This window comes from Argopecten irradians, chromosome 6 (genome assembly GCF_041381155.1).
Source record: "Argopecten irradians isolate NY chromosome 6, Ai_NY, whole genome shotgun sequence".
Classification (NCBI taxonomy): domain Eukaryota; kingdom Metazoa; phylum Mollusca; class Bivalvia; order Pectinida; family Pectinidae; genus Argopecten; species Argopecten irradians.
In genome coordinates, this window is record NC_091139.1 from 25,148,301 (window position 1) to 25,169,219 (window position 20,919).

The 20,919-nt window shown below is 34.0% G+C and overlaps 2 protein-coding genes across 2 annotated transcripts; both read right to left on the reverse strand.

Annotated features, from left to right (window-relative positions):
• LOC138325428 (N-acetyltransferase ESCO2-like) lies at window positions 1-13,848 on the reverse strand. The gene is made up of 11 exons (XM_069271088.1): window positions 13,736-13,848; window positions 12,713-12,803; window positions 12,119-12,445; window positions 10,120-10,788; window positions 8,300-8,390; window positions 6,103-6,234; window positions 4,494-4,589; window positions 4,236-4,313; window positions 3,744-3,809; window positions 3,310-3,479; window positions 1-2,579 (listed from the first exon to the last, which is right to left on the reverse strand). Exons 2-11 carry the CDS (start codon window positions 12,784-12,786, stop codon window positions 2,450-2,452), a joined length of 1,833 nt encoding a protein of 610 aa, XP_069127189.1. The 5' UTR covers window positions 12,787-12,803; window positions 13,736-13,848; the 3' UTR covers window positions 1-2,449.
• A 3,085-nt stretch (window positions 13,849-16,933) lies between these two features.
• On the reverse strand, window positions 16,934-20,817 carry LOC138326319 (M-phase inducer phosphatase-like). Its single transcript, XM_069272438.1, has 8 exons — window positions 20,537-20,817; window positions 20,259-20,324; window positions 19,886-20,029; window positions 19,467-19,619; window positions 19,120-19,218; window positions 18,747-18,868; window positions 18,142-18,259; window positions 16,934-17,380 (listed from the first exon to the last, which is right to left on the reverse strand). The coding sequence occupies exons 1-8, from the start codon at window positions 20,663-20,665 to the stop codon at window positions 17,246-17,248; spliced, it is 966 nt and encodes a 321-aa protein (XP_069128539.1). The 5' UTR covers window positions 20,666-20,817; the 3' UTR covers window positions 16,934-17,245.
• Window positions 20,818-20,919: the final 102 nt, after the last annotated feature.

Sequence of the window (20,919 nt, forward strand, 5' to 3'; positions counted from 1 at the left end):
TTTCATATTAAAGGGAAATTTATTTAATACATGATTTAGTTCATATAACAACAGAAGAATAGAAAAGGAATCAACAAAATCTTACTCTTGGTAACTTTAATCCACTACCGGCCCCTCTCTTGCCAGATCACAGTAAAGATATGCGCGAGACAAGATACACTTTTCCACTGTTACACCATTTAGATTTGTTTAATCCAGGTTAAGACATTAATATAAACTGAGTTAATAGGAGAATGGAATTGAATTTTGAAATTTGATTTATCACTACATGTACATGTATCTATAAAAATCCTAGTCAATACTTAATTACTCTTAATAGGAAATGGAGAAGTTCTGAATTGTATATTTGCTAATGTCCTCTTATACAATATAGTTGGAAACTTCGAGTTGCTATTTATATATATACACAAACTTTATCAATGAGCGATACATGACTTAATCTATCTATATATAAACCCTTTCTTTTTCACTAATTTACGTTATCAAATACAAATATGAAGACAAACGACCAACTCTGGAGATATGACAGAAATTACGTAAAAATGGTGTTACATGGTCACACAGATATCAAAATAAAATTTCATATACAAACCGCACACACTTACATTGAAGACATCAACATAACAAAATATCATTGATAACAAAAAGGAAATAATATCAATTTTCACTTGAATTAATTTTACAATAAAATAAAACAGGGTTATAACAAACACACTTGTAATGAAATCATAATTACAACATAGTAAATTTTATTCCCTGTTGATATATATTTATAAGTTGTTTGTAAGATGTTAAAATGTACAATAAACTATGCTTATAACAAAGAGAATTTTTATAACTGTGTTTTACTGTAATAGTCTTCTGTATTTTTATCGACAGTCTACAAAACTTGCTATAATAATGTGTCATGTCTAAACATTTACTCTTAAAGGTATCCTAACGTATCACATCATGTACCACTTTGGACATAAATTGTAAAGCCCCTGGCTTCATTTTTATGAAAATGACCCTGCCACAAGTGGTGTGAAATAGCATTACATCCATAAAATCCAGGAATAAACACAATGTTCAGAGCTGACCCATTATAACCATGTTCAGAGCTGACCCATTATAACCATGTTCAGAGCTGACCCATTATAACCATGTTCAGAGCTGACCCATTATAACCATGTTCAGAGCTGACAAAAGCCATTCAAAATTCCAGAATTTTTTAATGAACAGGGATATCCGCAATTTTACCGGTGTGAGTGTTTTTTTCTTTTTCACCCTAGAGTAAAGACAAGCTATACAAGATCTTTACACATTCTCTACTATTGTATAATGTCATGGCAACATTATCATGGCATTGCAGTAACAGTACCATAACGTCGGGACAACAATACAATGATGTCACAACTACACACTGAGGAAAGCCTAGTGTTTGACAACTTCCTGTCTCACCATGAAAGAGGTGAACGATTCTATTAATCCCCCTCAACATTATTAGTCTTACAAAAATAAGATAACATTTCTGTTTAAAAGGTGAATACACTTAAGAAGTGAATGTACTTATTTACTGATTTGATTGTATTGAATTAAAAACAAACTGAAATATTCAAAATTGCTTTCACTTGTAGTCTATAGTACAACATGGACACATACACTTGTCCCACACTACAGAAAATCTAAATGTCAGACTTCTTTTTTTTAAGTTAATTAAGCTAAAGATTACATTGTACAATTGATGATTATACGCTATGGAAATCAGTATTGCACACACAAGCACCTACATGTCTGATAACGAGAAAAAAATTAATTAATACCATATTTACTTTAAATGATTGATTTAATTTGGTTTAAAAAAAAAAGTTTGCCTCCTGTTAAACAATCATTTGAATAGCACAGTAAGCAGACTTTAGAGCTAAACAGCAAAATTTGCATGATCTTAAAAACCTCAACCAAAACAATGGTGATGCAATTGTACATGTATGATATTATTGAATGCTACTTCAAAAATATAAATGCAGGATTATTAGTATGCCAAGGTCAGCCAGGAAAATAAAAACAATAACAAAAAAAAAAACTTGTATAATTTGTGACCAAACTTCTGTTATCAATATCTCTCAATATCGAACAGAAAAACACTCTTGTACAAATAAATGTGAAGTAAAACAAAATTCGGCAGTATATGTGACCATCATGTCTGTGATATGCGATAACTACATTAAAAGGTATTGTCCACAAGATTAATCATAGATGACAAAGGACGTCTTTTTTGTTGATAACATAGGCACCAAAGCCTCCATCATCACTTGTTGATAAGGCCACATTTTCTTCAAAAGTCGGATATTGCTAAAATAGGATACTTTCCCAGTCACGAATTGTGCTGAAGTTCATTGAAGAAATACATCTACCTGATGTCATGTTCAACATAGCTATTCCTGACTAGGTTCTGCACACTTCTACAAGACTACCCATACTTGTATACAAGGAAGTTTGGTGTTCCAGTGTATTTCGTTGCCAACTGTTTACCATCTGGTGTTGGATCTGAGAATGCCATCTCCCTCTTTGTGATTAAAACACCATATTCAAACCATTGCCTAAAGGAATAAAGGAAAAATGATTTAAATCTGCTTTAACTCAAAATCTTATAGTCTATTTTTTTTTTTTTGGTGGTCAATTATCTAACAGAGCCTATTACTAATAGCTGTTGGAAGATGGCTGTTCCATCGTTAACAATATAAGCATTGATAGTGCGCTTATTTGCCTCTGTCAAGTTGACATTCATTTTTGCTATGAATGCCAAATGAAAGACGTTCAATGCTTACCGGTATATTTCATTTGATAACAATTTTATGAGGAAACTCCTATAGATTTTGCATCTATAATAAATAAAGAGTTCATTATCGTCAAAGACAGAACAGCCATTAGAACAGCAATTTTCCGTGATTGCTCGCACAACAATTGTGAATGTTACAATGATAATGATATCATAATAAGCAGATGGCTGTCCATAGACTGATGAATGCCAATTACGCTTGGTAAGGATACAGAAAGGGGCTACAGATAAAGTATAAATATAATGAATCAGTTCTTGGGATTTCATCATAAAATTGTTATCAAATATAAATATAAGCATTGAACCTATTGCAGTTGGCATACATAACCAAAAGGACAGAGGCAAATTCAACATTAAGATGAAGCATGCTAGCACTTTATGGAATACGCCTGGGTCATATTGGCATTCATTCTGGCTATGAATGCCAACTGAAAGACGTTCAATACTTAAACCAAAATTTCTCCAACCTTGCCGAAGGTTTTATTACTCACCTAACACAGTCTAGTAGTTTAGAAGCGATTCCTTTGTGTCTTTGCTGACAGTGGACCCAGATCCGACTGATCCCTACCTGGGCTGGCCGGGGCTCGGACTGACAGCACCACGGCCGATGTCCTGGCTGGGACGCCTGACTCGGCTCACTGTCTCCAATTACAGCATAACCCTAAATCACAAGTTTACAATTGTTATAAAGTGATCAACTTCAATTGTGCCTATACGACACAACAAGTACTTAATAAACAATAACATATTTCTTATAAATTTCTCAGTCTTTCAATTTGGTGTTTTGAAATTTATCAAATGGATATGTCTCTTTGGTGTGTTGACCCCAGTAATTTCTAAAATCTAGTCAACTTTGCTACCTTTTACAGTGTCATTCAATAGTGATGGGTGATGACATTACCACACAGGAGTAAAGTGTTATTACCTGGCTCACATGTTCTGCCACACAGCAACCTTCTATAGCTTTGTCATCAGAGATATACAAAAACACCTGAAAATGTAATGATCCTGTCTAAAAACATGTTCCAAGATTGATACTATCACAATAGTTCACCAAAATTGTTTTTAATACTTTGCATAAAAATAGAAATGCATGATTTTTACATCTTAAAATCATTTATTAAATCCAATTTCATATTAGATCAAGAAATATTAAATGATATAGATTTATAGAATTATGCACATAAAACTAACCTTTAATTTAATTACTTTATTATCAACTGTCTAGACAGTTCTTTGTTTGTTTTAAGACACAGCATTTCATTTCTAGAAAGTATATATAAAGATGAGAATACATCAAGAAACCTTGCGCTGTGATGGTGGATATATCTATAGCCATGCTCGTCTAAAGGACATAAAACAAAATATTACCAATAAACCTTGGAATGATGTAATGACACAATGCCCATTTCATTACCTTGTATCCATACTTGAAAGCAAGAGATGCCTCAGGAAAGCCAAGCTCTTGTCCCATGATTTTATTGATATCTTCCACCTGTAATGTCATTGAGGAAATTAAGTTCAAGTATAATTCTGCAAGTATCAAAGATCTTGAGTTCAACAATAAATACAAGTAAAAGTGTGAATGTGACATTTTGATGATCAAAATGCATCAAGGTGACTTATATACATGTATCTGCTTTTTAAATTACTAGTTGATAGCCTAATGTCTCACCTTTCTGAGGGCATACTTGGGGTCGTCGTGTAGAACCATGATAACCCGACTCCCCAGGTTTGGATATTCTTGAACAACCCTTTCCTTCTTCCATCCCTAACAAACAAAACGTTGAATTAGAATAGTATGTACTGCAGTTTGAGTTTTCTAATCATAGCGCCATTGTAACCGATCCCACAATTTTGAACCTAGAAAAGCTGTTTAAAACGAAAATACCTGAAATGACTTTCACTTAATTATTTGCTCTATCTAAACAATCTTAACTTTCTATATAAAGAACATGTCCAGGTACTAATTCATATTGTTTGCCCACAGAACTAAACCAGAAATACATTTGGTCAGACAAGACCATTAAGTAAACTTTGTATACCATATGTAATTTCCTTCATGTTTCTAAATTTCTTGATTACATCTATGATCTAAATGCGCAACAGGTGTTCACCTAGTTTCCTTGGATCAGTCGGAGTTAAATATTTCCAATGAAATGTGGAGGTTGGACATAAGGATATCAAAAAGTTATTAATGTACTGAAAATTCCTAAAAAAACCTTATTTCATAACATTCTTTTCCTTAATTAAGCTTTAATAAAAATACTAGGGTCACAGATTCCAAAAACTGTTTCCCCATCGCTATCATTGTATTTGTATTTTTAGAGCCAGAATGCAAAATTTGGAGAACGCATTTTCCGTATTTGCATATTATAGAGTTATCTGCCCTTGTGGGTAGGCATTGGTAATAAGTAAATTAATGGATGCAGGAAAGCATATGCCTCTATATCCATATCTAAATTACTCTTACAGAATTTGATCTAATAATTTTAAAAGTTTTTTTTTTTAATTATCCTAGGCCGTTTTCGATTATACGGTTTGACTGGTTGGACCTACTTGTTCGTTTATTAATCAAAGACGGACCTGGTGATTTTATATTGTTTTCAGACGAGCCTTGACAAAGCTCTCACAGGCCTGTATCAAAAACTGCAGGTCCGTCAGGATTTATACTTGAAACAAGAGGCCCAGAGGCCCTGTATCACTCACCTGGTTTGTAATGTCAAGTCATGTTCTGAATACAGGTTCATTGTTTCTTTTCTGAAGGAATTTGAATATTTACCTCATATTTCCCTATTGGGCCCCGACTCTCCTGCCCCCGGGGTCAGAGCCAAAATTTATACAAGTTCTGTTCCCCTTCCCCCAAGGATATTTGTGGCCAAATTTGGTTACAATCCATGCAGAACTCTAGGACAAGTAGCGATTTATAGGATTTACCTCTATTTCCCCTATTGGGCCCCGCCCCTCCTGCCCCTGAGGGGTCAGAGCCAAAATTTATATAAGTTCTGTTCCCCTTCACCCAAGGATGTTTGTGGCCAAATTTGGTCACAATCCATGCGGAACTCTATGACTAGTAGCAATTTAAATTAAATGTTGACGGACGGACGGACGATGGACGCCGCGCCATCATGATCATGACATCATGAGTTTGCGAGCATAATGTCATAGTTTTCATAAAAAACGATGCGAATTGTGCTCACAAAATAATGACGTAACAATCGATACCTACAAGTAACTCTGTAATATGCAAAGACGGAATACACACATGTTGAATTGGTACTTACAGGAAAACGGAGAGCTGAGAGGAGACTCTGATGGAACTTGTTGTGTGTTGTATCATCTGTAGGATCCTCTGGGGTATACACCATACTGCACACATCACATTGGATAGCACCAAACTTCTTCTGGCCCGCATCCTGGACAAACCAATACCATCATCTTGTTTTAATATGACAAATGAAACACTTAATACAGCAAACTAATTCTGTTGTTCATATTACTTCTTTAAACATAGTTTAAAAGGCTTACATTCAAGAAAACATCTGGGGTTTTTTCCCCTTCTTATTAAAGGCCCACTACCTTTCCGGAGCAATATTTAAAGGTTTCTTGAAAACATTAATAACATAAGAATATACATATCGATGGCCTAAGATGAGGTAACAACACCAAACAAATGCAAGATTTCCTGCGTAATATGTGATAAATGTCGAGATCCACTTCGCTGTTTTGCCGTCTGGCGCAGTAATAATCAACTACCGCGCGGTATTTAGGACGACGGCGGGAAACATAAGACGACCCGCGTTATGAAATTAACATTTTATTTATTTTAATTATTTTTTTCCTACGATGATGATGAGTGTAGTATTAACGGTAAGTTAATAACTTTTGCGACTCTTCAAAATTATCGACCTCGTTTTCCATTCCCATTTTAAAAATTAAAAGCTGTTTCGGAAAGGTAGTGGACCTTTAACAAATTTTCCTTCAATTCAGAAATACTATTTTTACATAGTTATTTGCTCTTTCAGTAGGTTTGAGATGTCTTTGTGTGTGTAATGCCATATTTCCTAAATTTAAAGAATATGACATAATTTTTGCTCCTTCCTCTCCAGCTAACTAATGATGATGTAGCAATCAATGCATACAGGCAAAAGCATATGTTTTTAATATGCAAAGACCAAATGAAGATTAGTGCAATCAGGCTTTATCAAGAATATCAAATTTATAAATTGATGCTATGACCTTATGTTAAAGATGCTCCACCGCCGACAGAGCATAAATGATATTAATCATCTGAACAATAATTGGTGTTTAATCGTGTATATATATGCCTAATTAACACAAAAAATATTATAAAATAATTTGTTTCGCCTTTGGTGCATGCGCAATCAGTATTTCATTCCATATAGGATATAGTGTCACGGAACTTTTTCGGGATGCAATTAATTATTTTTCATATCTTTAACTTAACTTTAAATAAGAAGCTCAAACTTTTCAATGGTGGTAATGGTGTAAAGTAACTTTCGTAACTGAAGAAAAATACTAAATCGTCTGCTCCTGTTTTTTATAGTGAAAAAATACCATTTGTCAGCGGTGGAGCATCTTTAAAGATGCTCAACTGCCGACAGAGCATAAACGATATTTACCATTTGAACAATAATTGTCATTATACATGTCTAATTAAAGTGAACAGTCGGGCAAGGATGGCCAAAGTCGGTAAAAATGGTGTGAATGTATCCAGTATAATTTCTTATGAAATGGAAAAATAAAATCTCTTTTCAAAATCTGTCTGCGTACGAAGAAATTAATTTAAAGTATTGGAATTCTAAAATGTCCTCCCGGCTCACTATGTCCGTGGTTACATTTCCACACAGCCTCACTTTCACCTTTTCTTTAGTTTAATGGTCAGAACTGGAAAACTAAGCAGAACTTGACCGTCGTATTAATATGTGAAGGCCAATGAACGCATTTAGACTGGTTTTCTTTGCCCGACTATTCACTTTAACATAAAAAATAATATAAAATGATTTTTTTTTGCTTTTATTGCATACACAACCAGTACTTCATTCCATATAGGATATGGTGCCATGGAATTTTTTCGGAATGCAAATAATTATTTTTAATATTTCTATCTTTAAGTAAAGTTAGAAGCTCAAACTTTTCAATGGCGGTAATGGTTAAGTTAAAGTAAGTAGCTTTTGTAACCGAGGAAAAATCATTTGGTTGCGTTGGAGCATCTTTAAAGCAAATTCAAATGTGACATGCTGCCATTTCCGTCTTTACATTGACAACATTTGTCAACTAAAGAAATGTATTGTTATTTTGACAAAAAAAAAGTATATTATTCAAGACGGACATTAATCCAGTATTAAATAATAACGATATTATATTATGGCCATCAAACGCCCATATTTTGTAGGAATTTATTTGGACAACATTTTACTACTCTCTGATTCTGCCAGCTTCAATCTAATTTAATCTTACCAGAATCATCTGCTCTTGACCTTTTTCATCTGGGCGCACACTTAAACGTCCTCTTGGTGATGCTCTTGGTGAAGAACGAAGACTGGACTTGCTGGTAAAACAAATAGGACTTAGTTACAAAATAAAGTCTATAGTATAACATATTCTTAGTAATAAATACAACACATTACCACAGAATTATTGCTTTCTCAACCATTTAATTTATGCATCTGGTTTAATTATTACTGTATTTACTGCTATTAGCGCCCTCCCCTTTTCTGGAGAAGTTGAATGTATATAAAAGCCCTTATCTCCTGGATCTAAGAATGTTTTTAAGTATGTGATGCCTCTAACATCAGCATTATATCCCATATTACATCGAGCTTGCGAGTCTTGAGTACAGAAAGAGTTAATAGCCATTTTTTTCGTCCAAAACTTACATTATTGTTCACTAATAAAATTTTTAAACGGCCTGGGCGCTAAATATGGTGAATACAGTAAGTGTTTTTATTATACAGTGTAAGTAGAAGTGACTATTGTGGCCAAAAAGGCTATCATGATAGTATTGCGATAGTAAAATTACTATTGCGATAGTATCACGATAGTCTAGAGACTATTGCGATACTATCACGATAGTTATATTTGCAGATTTCGTAATAATTCAATGTATAATTTTCCGTGGCCTATTTCAAGAGATATTTATGTTACATGCATTTTTATCGTCAGCAGAACTTGATATTGACGTCAAAGTTTTATTACACTGTATTTTAATCGTCCATTCACATATGAAAGAGTCAAAATGCATTAAATATTATGAATAAGTATCAAAACGTTTAAATGCTAATAAATTAGAAATGTGTTTGTTCCAAAATATTTTTATTGTATCATGACTGAAATATAACAACTTTTTAACAACTTTCATCGGTCGTCACTGCTGTGCATCTGCACACAAACATCGAGTTATTCCCCTCATAAATTCGGAGAAAATTGTAGGAATGAAAGTCAATAATTCTCCTACAGCGAAAGACTTTATAATATTTCAAAACTAAGTGCCAAATTCTTTTCAAAAGTGCCGAACATTCCAAATGCCGAGATTACCAAGTGCCGAATATCGAAGTGCCGAGGTCTCCAAGTACCGAGACGTCTATGATTCTTGCTTTGAAATACTTCGTCCTTTGTTATTAGAAACCTGATATGCTGCCATACGGCTGCTTTTGCCTTCTTATTTGCAACAATTTCAAAATCACTGCTAGCCTCCGCCATGTTGTTGTTGTAATTACTATGGCAAGGTATTGATCGAATTGGGTCAATTTTGACACCCCACTAAGAGCAATTGGAGGCCGTGTCTAAAATACGGACCCGGAACGTAATAAGTCGGAAACTCCTTCAACTGTACAATGTATGAGTTTACCGAGATATTATTTTACATTTGAAACAATAACTACTTAAAAAATTATTCAGTTAATCTGTACGCTTGTGAAAATGCAACAATATTTGCTTAAGATATTTTTTCATTGTGATTGAATTGTGTTGTTCTTGTATTAAGTGTTTTCCACGATCAAAATCTCAAAGACGCTTGTATGTATAACACTACACAGACATTTTGGCAGATTCGGTGGAAATTCTTGTTTAGAGTGTAATTTTTGCTCTGAGAAAAAACTATCGTAAACAATCGATAGTTAAATTTAATATCGCGATAGTTATCGACTTTGAATTATACTATCGACCTATTGCTATCGCGGGCAAAACTATTGCAATACATTGATAAGTCGACCTATTGTTACACCACTAGTGATAAGAATGAAATAAATTCTTACAAAAAATTATCTTATTTAACAAACCTCAGACTTAGCAATGGCGATGACCTTGGAGTATTTTTAGCAGAATTGAAAATGGGGAATAAAGCTTTCCCATTCACAGCCTCCTTTTCTCTCCTTACAATGGGGCCAGACTCTAAGGATGTGAGGTCAGTCCTACTGCTGGCCAGTGAAGAACAATTTGAGGGGGGATGGTTGTCCTTTGTCACATCAGAGCTTGCCTCAGATATATCAGGGAAAAGGTCCTCAGATGCCCCTATCTCTCCTTGTACACTAGGTGTCTGAGAATCTGGTTCTGTGGTCCACACTTCAGACATAGCACTATGACAAGCCGAATCTGTTGTTGGTATATCTACATTTATCTGAGTTTCAGAAATTTTGCCTTCAACAGGTTTTAATTCAATAGATTTAGTTGTTGTGGATTCTTTTTTTGGTTTTGATTTTTTCTTTTTTACAAGAACATCTTTTTTTACATTTTTTGCGGGTACAAATTTCAAGTTGAAGCCTTTACGAATGATGACACTGCTACAAACTGTTTTGCTGGCAGAAGCTGGACTTTTGTGCTTGAAAAACTTTCGTCCATTGTCAGGTGTATTGCACTTGTTTGATGTGTTCATTTTGGCAATAACGTTTTGATTTGTATTTTTCGTCAAAGTTTTCTTGAAAACTTTTCCATTGGAGTTTGGAGTTTTTCTGTAAAAATATAAAGATGTATAAACCATGGTACATAGTATGTATAATTATCAAGGAATCAGTAAAGTATATAGTAGAGATTCAGTTCTAACAGCAGGAGAAATCATAGTTACTGATCATTCACCAAAGCTATATTTAGGGCTGTTCCAGGAAAACATATATGGCACCCAGGGAAGGCACTTTAAAAAATAGTATGTGCCATGGTGGGTTCAAAATAAAATCACTTCTGTGCCAGAGTGGCGTTTCAATAAAATCCCTTCTGTGGGTGGGTCTATCTGAAGCATTTGTAACCTTTTGAAATAAAATGCAAATTTTATGTTTTATAATGTTGCTCAGTCATCCTGACTACAAAAATACAAAAATAAATATTGAAAAAAATGTTAATTTCTGACAATATTTAATTCATCTTCAATAAAAAACAATTATTTTATTTTCTGAGTGTTTTGATATAATAATGATAGACTATTTATCTAAAACATATTATATTCATTCAAACTTGACAATGGTACAAAGAAACAATAGATTAGTTTTGGCAAAATAACAGATCTTTATTTAAATTCACTGGTATTAAGTCGAGGAAAAAGTTGCAGTTCACAAGCTTAAGTGTGAATGTTCAGATGTCTACTTTTGCATTATGCTTGTGAAACACTTCAGTATGTTTAGTAGATTTTACCCTGGTTCTACGAGGATTGTACCCTTATACAAATTTAGTAATAGATGCAGCATATCAAACAAAAGTTCACTGCACCATTTACAGTGCAATTTTGTCCTAGGACTCTTTGGTGATGCTAGAAATCAAAATGTGTAAATCCAAAAACAAATCGGAGTGAAATAAAAAATTAAATTGCTTCTATGCCATGGTCTCGTTTACAAAAAAATAGATATGTGTGTGGGTCAACAAAATTGAAAATCACTTCTATCGGTGGGTCTCCCAATTTCAAAGTGCCTCCCCCCCTATCATATATGTTTTACTGGAACAGCCCTTAGCAGATCAGATAGTCAAAACCCAAATTCAATATACAGTAAAACCCGGTTTTAACGAATCGTTGAGGACCAACGAAATTGCTTCCTTATAATAAGAATAGTTAAATTTAGATTGTAATATATTATTATAAACATATTATTATGGTAATCTTGACGGGCATAAAATTCCTGTTATAACCATGGTTTTGTTGCAAGTGTTATAACCATTTATATGATATTTTGTTAGTCCAGACAAAACTCTTTGCTATACTGTATAATGAAATAAAGGATGTTAATTTTACTCAAACCTTACCGACAGGCAATTTACCAAGGTTAGACTTCCATGCTGACAAAACATGGGCCTTACCTGGTCCTCAACACTGCCATGGAGATGTCTGAATGCGGACTGCTGTCTTCATTGCTTGATTTAAAAGTCATCACATCATCTTCTGAGACTGAGTTATCCTCTGAAGCTTTTGACCGAACTCTTTGGGCTGCCTTCCTCCTCTTTGGCGAATGAGGAAAATTTTTCTTTTGTCTGCCACCGTAGAAGGATTTGGTGGTAAACGATTCCTCAGATGGAACAGTTTCATTGTCTGATGTTTCATCCGTGACAGAAGACGAGTCGTTGATTGCTTTTGCTCTTCGTTTTCTCGGAGGAGTGTTTTCCACATGGCAAAAATTCAGACTTGCTCTACAATGCATGAACACAGTAAAATAAAGATAAATTATAAATTAAATTACCAATTCAAGAAAGTTTTTAGGGGGTAAATTTGGTAAATGTTTATTAACATGAACAATTTACTTCCCAAAAACCAATTCAACAACAAAGAATAAAAACCAGAAATTTTGAACAGGATATTTGTTAAAATATAATCTAAGCGAACAGTTGCTTTACAGTAATCCCACTCAATTTCTTGGTTGAGGCATCAAATAAATGAAATGCTCCATATTTAACAACCTGGCAGATTTCTTGTCTGGAGAGGATTGCCAGCGTCGTTTTCTGGTCCGTGTAGCCATGCTCAGAGTGACCATCTAGACAAAACAGCAAACTGAAACAACGAAATATCCAGTAAATTATTATATAAATACTGTCATACAAAAATCGAAGATCTAGTAGGCCTATATAATTTATTTAGGTTCGAAAGAGAAGTACACGTACAAATTATGCTACATGCAAGTCTTATCCATAGCATTGCAATATTGCTGTTAATTTACTTATAAATGCAGAAATACTATTGCAATAATATTGAAACTGCTCTATAGTAGCCTATTCGATCATAATGAAAGTTTTACATTCTGGTTGAAGTATTAGAATTGTTGAGGAACTCTTGTTTCAGTTGTTTACTGGAGCATATTATATAATTAAAAATTCAGGCAACATATATAATGCTGTCATTGAAAACGGCAGTTTGCTTTCTTTCTACAAATCAATTTATTCGAGTTCAGATGGGCCGTTTTCGATTATACGGTTTGACTGGTTGAAACAAATTACCAAATCATTCGTTTATTAATTAAAGACGGACCTGGTGATTTTATATTATTTTCAGACGAGCCTTGACAAAGCCCTCACAGGCCTGTATAAAAAAAATGCAGGTCCGTCAGGATTTATACTTGAAATAATTACATTATAACAACGGTTGTTCCGAATAAACGAAAACGGCCCTGGTGATGCTTGAAGTGGAAGTGTTGAGGTGGGTGTTCCCATAGCGGTTATATTATAATATAGGTGGTAGGATGGAGACTACGGCATTCGAAATAATATATTAATACATTCATTATTCAACATATCGGTGATCACAATACCGTACTACCTAATATGTCAGTATCGTGTGTTGATGTCGGCTACCCGCCTAACATCACACATGTCAATAAACACAAAACAGGCAAAGTAAAGCCATGCAAATAAGATGAAATAATTGCTTATGGAAATAGAAAACCTTCAATTGTAGTGTAACACAATTATATTCATTACAAAGCTCACCTATTTACAGTAAAACGCAGTTTTCAAGAAGTTGTAAATGCTGACATGTCATTCCCGGTAAAAATAAGAAGGGCAAACTTGGCGCGGTTACAGAAATAGTGTATTCTGATTGGTCGATATAAATAAATACCGATTCATAAAATCAGAACCGGACAGAATTCCGTCTATTTTAATATCCGGCTTTGTTTCGGTATATTTTAAAGGCCCACTACCTTTCCGGAGCAATATTTAAAGGTTTCTTGAAAACATTAATAACATAAGAATATACATATCGATGGCCTAAGATGAGGTAACAACACCAAACAAATGCAAGATTTCCTGCGTAATATGTGATAAATGTCGAGATCCACTTCGCTGTTTTGCCGTCTGGCGCAGTAATAATCAACTACCGCGCGGTATTTAGGACGACGGCGGGAAACATAAGACGACCCGCGTTATGAAATTAACATTTTATTTATTTTAATTATTTTTTTCCTACGATGATGATGAGTGTAGTATTAACGGTAAGTTAATAACTTTTGCGACTCTTCAAAATTATCGACCTCGTTTTCCATTCCCATTTTAAAAATTAAAAGCTGTTTCGGAAAGGTAGTGGACCTTTAAGTATTTAAAGGCCCACTACCTTTCCGAAACGGCTTACAATTTTTAAAATGGGAATGTAAAACAAGATCGATAATTTTGTAGAGTCTTCAAAAATTATTAACTTACCGTTAATACTACATTTATCATCACCTTCTGAACGATTTGATTAAAATAAATAAAACGTTTATTTTCATAACGCGGGTCGTCTTATGTTTCCCGCCGTCGTCCTAAATACCGCGCGGTAGTTGACTATCGCTGCGCCAGACGGCAAAACAGCGAATTGACTCTCCACTGTTTTCATGAATTACACAGGAAATCTTGCATATGTTTGTTGTCGTAACCTTTAGGTCATCGGTATGCATTTTCTGATGCTATTAATGTTTTTAAGTAACCTTTATATTTTGCTCCGGAAAGGTAATGGGCCTTTAATCTCGTTTTATTTATTGTGAGGTTTTTTTAGGACCCTTCAGTGGCCATGATTATTTAGTTTTTGTTTTCATCAGTGATACCTTGGGGTCAAAATTATGGTCAAGATCCAATCCTCATAATTTCTGTATGCATTTTTTTCTACAATATTGACAAATTATATATCTTTTAATTGTGTTATCTTCAAATGAAACCAAAACTTAATATCTTGACGGAGAGCTTCTTATGATTTTTTTTCATCTAGATCTACTTGTATGTGTTCTTATAACATTGTGTAATTATTGAGTTAGAAAGTACTCGCATCGGGACTTCCGCTTTTCACTTGCATCACCAAACATTGACATATATCGTTACTTTATTTCTTTTAGGTAACTACATTAATTAATTTTACAATCAGTTCAAAAGTCAAATAGTGCTTTATTTTGGTTTCAAATGGAATGATCACTCGTAGCCGTTATAGGTTAAGAATAGAAGTGAAACTAAATTTGTTACAATTAACGTACATTGTAACATATACCACACTTCAATATATTGGGAATATTTAGTGATATGTGCACAATATGAAACTTGAACTCACTGTTTAACCCCCATATAACTCGAAAGGTATTCTGACTTAAATTAGATAATTCTTTTGATATTATTAGAAAACAGTTTAATAACCGACAGCAAAAAGTAATGCATTAATCATTGACACTTTACTTTTTGTTTTGTAAGATAGGGGATAACGCTGGAGTTATGCAAGGCTCAATTTTTGGTCGTCTTCTTTTTCTATTGTTTTATTTAAAAAAAACCCGCAAATACACACACGTTTACACCTTCTATTGACATTATTGAAACATAGTTAACAAACGACGAAGAAAATAAACGTCGTACGAAAAGTTATACTCACATCGTAAATGTGATTATAATAACATTTATATTAGGAGCAGAATTATTTGAATTTTTTATCTGATCGTGCTACACTACTTTAAGAAATTATTTTTTTAATGGTAATCTAAGGACGCTAACTAGGGTAAGGAGATCGGAGAAAGTCTGAGTAGTCTGGATAAAAACATAGCCAAGCGGTCAGTATCTTGCAACTGCGCATAACGAAATACATGTATCGCCACAAGCCCTCCACATTTATATCGAATTGATTTCATGTGATGCACAGTTGCCAGATACTGACCGCTGGGCTATGTTTTTATCCAGACTACTAAAGTCATACATGTATTTCGGGACATCTTATCCCTCGGCCACCAAGACTCCTTAAATGACAGTACCATCCGATATGAATATTGATTTCAAAAAGAACGATAGCCATAGGACACCGCCCTAAGCAACTCATGTTTGGGAAATATGTATTTGCAAGCAAAATATTAAAACATCGACTCGGTTATTCTAAGATGGAGTTCGTATTCCAAACATCAATCCCCATGGAACCATGTTGGAAAACGTAGCGGAAAATCATTGCCCTGTTTAACGACCATTCCTTGTCGTTAAAGAATTCCTTAACTCAAAATTCTCCATATTTAGAAAGTACAAATGTATTATGGATTTTATGGAAGGCTCCTTAGCTTCTGGAATGCTTTCCTACAGGGATTTTTAGGTACGACATCAGCACAGTTAAAGATGCTCCACCGCTGACAAATGGTATTTTTTCACTATCAAAAACAGGACCAGTCGATTAAGCATTTTTCTTCAGTCACAAAAGTTACTTACTTTACACCATTACCACCATTGAAAAGTTTGAGCTTCTTATTTTACTTAAAGTTAAAAATATGAAAAATAATTAATTGCATCCCGAAAAAATTCCGTGGCACTATATCCTATATGGAATGAAGAAATGATTGCGCATGCACCAAAGGCGAATTAAATTATTATATGTTATTTTTTGTGAGCTAATTAGGCATATATATACACGATTAAACGCCAATTATTGTTCAAATGATGAATATCATTTATGCTATGTCGGCGGTGGAGCATCTTTAAGAATTGTTCGTGAAACTGGGCCCTGTGTATATATGGTTCTTGAAATACCTGATCCCCAAAACATCTGTAGATAGACGCTATGGGCACTAATTCACTGCGAGATTTTCACCATACTCACTGATATCACAAAAAGCAAAAACTCAGCAAAAAAATGTATTCTATTGTAATAAAATTTTAATATAAAAATCAACAATGCCGACGGCAATAATCCAACAACAACAACAATAGAAAGAAAGAAAGAAAGAAAGAAAGAAAGAAAGAAAGAAAGAAAGAACATCGTTCTATATTGCAGAACTGTACGTAGTTCTATCGTGAAGTTTTTAAAAATAGTCATTCTGATATCACAAAAACTGCACTATAAAGCACTAGTAAACATCATCACAAAGCCTTATCTTAGTGTGGAACTGTTCATACTCAGTTTTCTGTCGCACTGTTCATACTCAGTTTCCTGTCGCACTGTTCATACTCAGTTTCCGAACGCACTGTCCAGGTTCTGTTTCCTGTCGCACTGTTAATATTCCTTTTTCTACCTCAGAACTGTAACCTTGTTGACCTTTTCCTCTTCTCGCCAGCTGCCCAGGACTTCGACTTCGAGCGGAAATGACGTAGATCTTCCGTGTGGCTCTTATGAAGCATTGGTACATAAGACATTGGACTGCAGAAGTTCTGTTGATAAACAAATATATTTTATTAATACATGTACACCTGTTTTAAAATATCGAAAATTGAAGAAGACTTTATATTATAATGTTTTGGTTTGAAGATCGACCTTTATCTATAATTGTCATCTTGACCTTCAACTGCGAATTTGGTATCCAAAGTTGAGTAACTGTTATAGCGCGGAGTGTTTTGCTTGTTTTTACTTTGGAAACAATCTCACGACATTGACCTTTTCAGAAAGAATTTCCGTAATCGTGCAATTAACTTGAGTAGCGTATAACATATGTGGGCAACAATCATACTTAAAGGCCCATTACCTTTCTGGAGCAAAATTGAAAGGTTTCTTAAAAACATTAATAACAAAAGAAAATATATGTCGATGGCTTAAGATGAGGTTACAACACCAAAAATATGCAAGATTTCCTGTCTAATGTACGATAACAGTGGAGATTCATTTCGCTGTTTTGTCGTCTGCGCAGTGATAGTCAACTACCGCGCGACATTTAGGACGACGGCGGGAAACATAAAACGACCCGCGTTATGAAAATTAACATTTTATTTATTCTAATTAAATAGTTCTGAAGGCGATGATAACTTTGCTAGTAAACGAATAGTTAATAATTTCTGCGTCTCTACAAAATTATTGATCTCGTTCTACATTCCTATTTTAAAAATTAAAAGCCGTTTCGGAAAGGTAGTGGCCCTTTAATAATACAGATATTGCACCAGTGCCATCGGTTTTATTATTAAAAAAACTAGATGCATACCTTGCCGTGCTCGTAAAACGCCTTGTAGCCTTGGTCCAACAAGTAGACCTCCGGGAAATTCAAGGAAGGATAACTCGCCTTGTTCAATGCACGATCCTGGGCTCGAAGAAATCTGTACCTGTAACGTGGGAAAACGAGAATGAATAAATAATAGTTTTCGATTCAAACATATTTTTTATTGTCAAAAATACAATAATGGATTAGGCACAAGTTATCACAACTTAATAATGCCAAATAATAGTTTCTTAGCAAAAGTTATATCCGACCATGGATTGAGTCGTAAAATTATACCCGAGTTCAGTGTTAGAGGTTGCCGAAAACCTTTTTTGAAAATAGTTCTTGAACAACGTCATATTGTCGCCTAATTCGAAAACTTGTTAATTTCGTGATACGGGAAGTGCTTTTAAAATGTATCCGTGTTTTTCCTTAGCTTCAAAAAACATTTAATGTGTATCAAGATACGTTTTGAAGTATAATAGAAGCCAACGTTGGTGTTTCGGTTTATAATGGGATAACTTGATAAGTATGGATTAGAGGAATGCACTTAAAAAATCTACATTTGATGTTGAAAGAAATAAAAATAGAATATATCTAAGCTTACTTACATCTTTGGGCCCCTTTCAGAAGAAAACTCGCAGTGAAAGATAAGAATGTGTCTCTTGTTGTCACAGCTTCCGGTCTGAAGAAGTTCCTTAATGGAGTCGTGAGTGTAGAGATTTTCTGCTCCCTGAAACCACAAAAAAACTTCATAAACTTCATAAATACTTCATATATATTACTTTTTTATGTTTGATGAATTATGTTAGCAGTTTTTAGAGTATTTAGTTGATATTTAGAGTAACTTTATGGCAAGAAATACTTCAAGATTTAATTAATAGAAAATTTCTTTAATGTTTAGCTCAATGAAGCAACAATGACCGCGCCAGTACTTTCGAAATACCGTGTGAAAATGTCATAATTAAAAAATCCAATGCTTACCTGAATGTGACCTCCTTTGAATTCGTAGGGGTACCGACAGTCGATGATTCTACAGCTATCGATGACGTCATCGTATCCTCCGCGCAATACGTCATCCATCTGAAAAGATAGAAAAAGACAATAATTAAGGATTTCCTACATCAATTAAATGTTTGGATAGATATTGGTCATAAGTATATTTAGTTCGGTTGTATCACTTTAGGCTGAGAAAATTCTACATTAACATGATAAGCAAAATTATCTGTCTGTATAGCTTGATGTCTTCTTTTCTAGTCGGTTAATCGTTAGCTTTTTCAATGATGTTTTTTTTTTCAATCGAAATTATATGAAGTCTTAAAGTTACTTACCGTTTGCGGCGAAATGCTCTTCAAATCCTGATGCTTTCCTTTAATGGTTGGCAAACAGTACTGACGGCTGCCATCAGCTATCAAATCATCGGCTTCAGCCATCATGTCCACGGCCATCTTGACATCATCAGAAATACACTCGGCGCTCTTGTCCTGGAAAGAAATTCAGAATATGAATATATTTAAAATAATATTTCATGGAACCAATTAGAATCTGCGCTAGAAATCAATCAGTCCAGCGAAGACTGAAACACTTATTTCATAATTGTAATAAAACTATGATATATTGTTTAATCTGGAGTCCGTTGATTGAATTAAATTGAATTGAATTGAAATATTGAACTGAATTGAATTGAATTGATTTGAATTGATTTGAATTGATTTGAATTGAATTGAATTGAATTGAATTTGATACCTACCCCGATAGCAAATGAAACGGACTTCTCGGTCAAAGACCGACTGGTAGGCGCAAGATAGTCGTCACATTCCTCTGGCACGGGACGTTTCCTGGAAAACAAATCTCGGCGAGACATCGGACCCTTGGATGGGCGACGAAACTGGAACTGTAAAGAAATAGTGTTGTAGAATTATGTCATGTCATAGTGTTATTTTAAATAACATAATTTGGTGGATGCAAAGTTGATGACAAAGGAATATGAAAAATAATAAAAATAATATCTCTCGATATTTATATCAACTAACTCTACAATTATCATTAATTGAAAATAAATTGAAATAAGCAATAATTAAATCGTCATCATTTAGAATAATTTTCATATACATTATGCTTACCTCTTCGATGTTTTCTGAAATGTCGGTCTGTGGAGAAAACTCTCCTCCGAAAATTGCCATGTAATCCTGCAAACAATAAAACGAGAAAATGAATTTTCATTCACATTTGGTCTTTTAATAATGATTGAATGAAATTTGTTGATACGATGGTCATTTTTACCATTTAAACTTCATTAAAGTACAATGAAACACGTGATACTTTAAGTAAGAAACATATGATCTCCTTATAATACATACAAATTATTAATTTCCCAATTTTAACACAGTTTGAAACTCACCTCATCTTCAAATCCAAGACCAGAATCGTCGTCATGGAAACTTAACACGCTTCTGGTTGACTTCGGTGTCAGCATCTCCTGATCGAAGGTCGTCTCTTGGTCGATAATCATTTCCTGGTCAAACGTCATGGTGTTAATCTAAATTAAAAAAAAAGATTAATTAAACCTTGAGATTTAAAAACTAGTTAGTTCAGGTACTATCCGAGCATTTATAATAGAATGGAAGAATACAGTTTTAATATAGTTTGAAGCTTCATGTTTAATATCATGAATGTCAAAGGCATCTAGGTATTAAATTACTAGAAAAAAAAACCCTAAAAAAACAGACTATATGTATTTATATAAATTACAATGTCCTAAATTTCATATTTTACTTTCACTTA

Coding starts and splice junctions, on each gene's coding strand:
- LOC138325428 (XM_069271088.1), bottom strand. CDS start 12,786: ATGGTCACTCTGAGCATGGCTACACGGACCAGAAAACGACGCTGGCAA. Junction 10,789..12,118: donor ATGGCAGTGTTGAGGACCAG/GTAAGGCCCATG, acceptor ATATTTTTACAG/AAAAACTCCAAACTCCAATG. Junction 2,580..3,309: donor AAACTACTAGACTGTGTTAG/GTGAGTAATAAA, acceptor TTATTCCTTTAG/GCAATGGTTTGAATATGGTG.
- LOC138326319 (XM_069272438.1), bottom strand. CDS start 20,665: ATGACGTTTGACCAGGAAATGATTATCGACCAAGAGACGACCTTCGAT. Junction 20,325..20,536: donor GTCTTGGATTTGAAGATGAG/GTGAGTTTCAAA, acceptor TATTGTTTGCAG/GATTACATGGCAATTTTCGG. Junction 18,869..19,119: donor TCAAAGGAGGTCACATTCAG/GTAAGCATTGGA, acceptor TTGTGGTTTCAG/GGAGCAGAAAATCTCTACAC.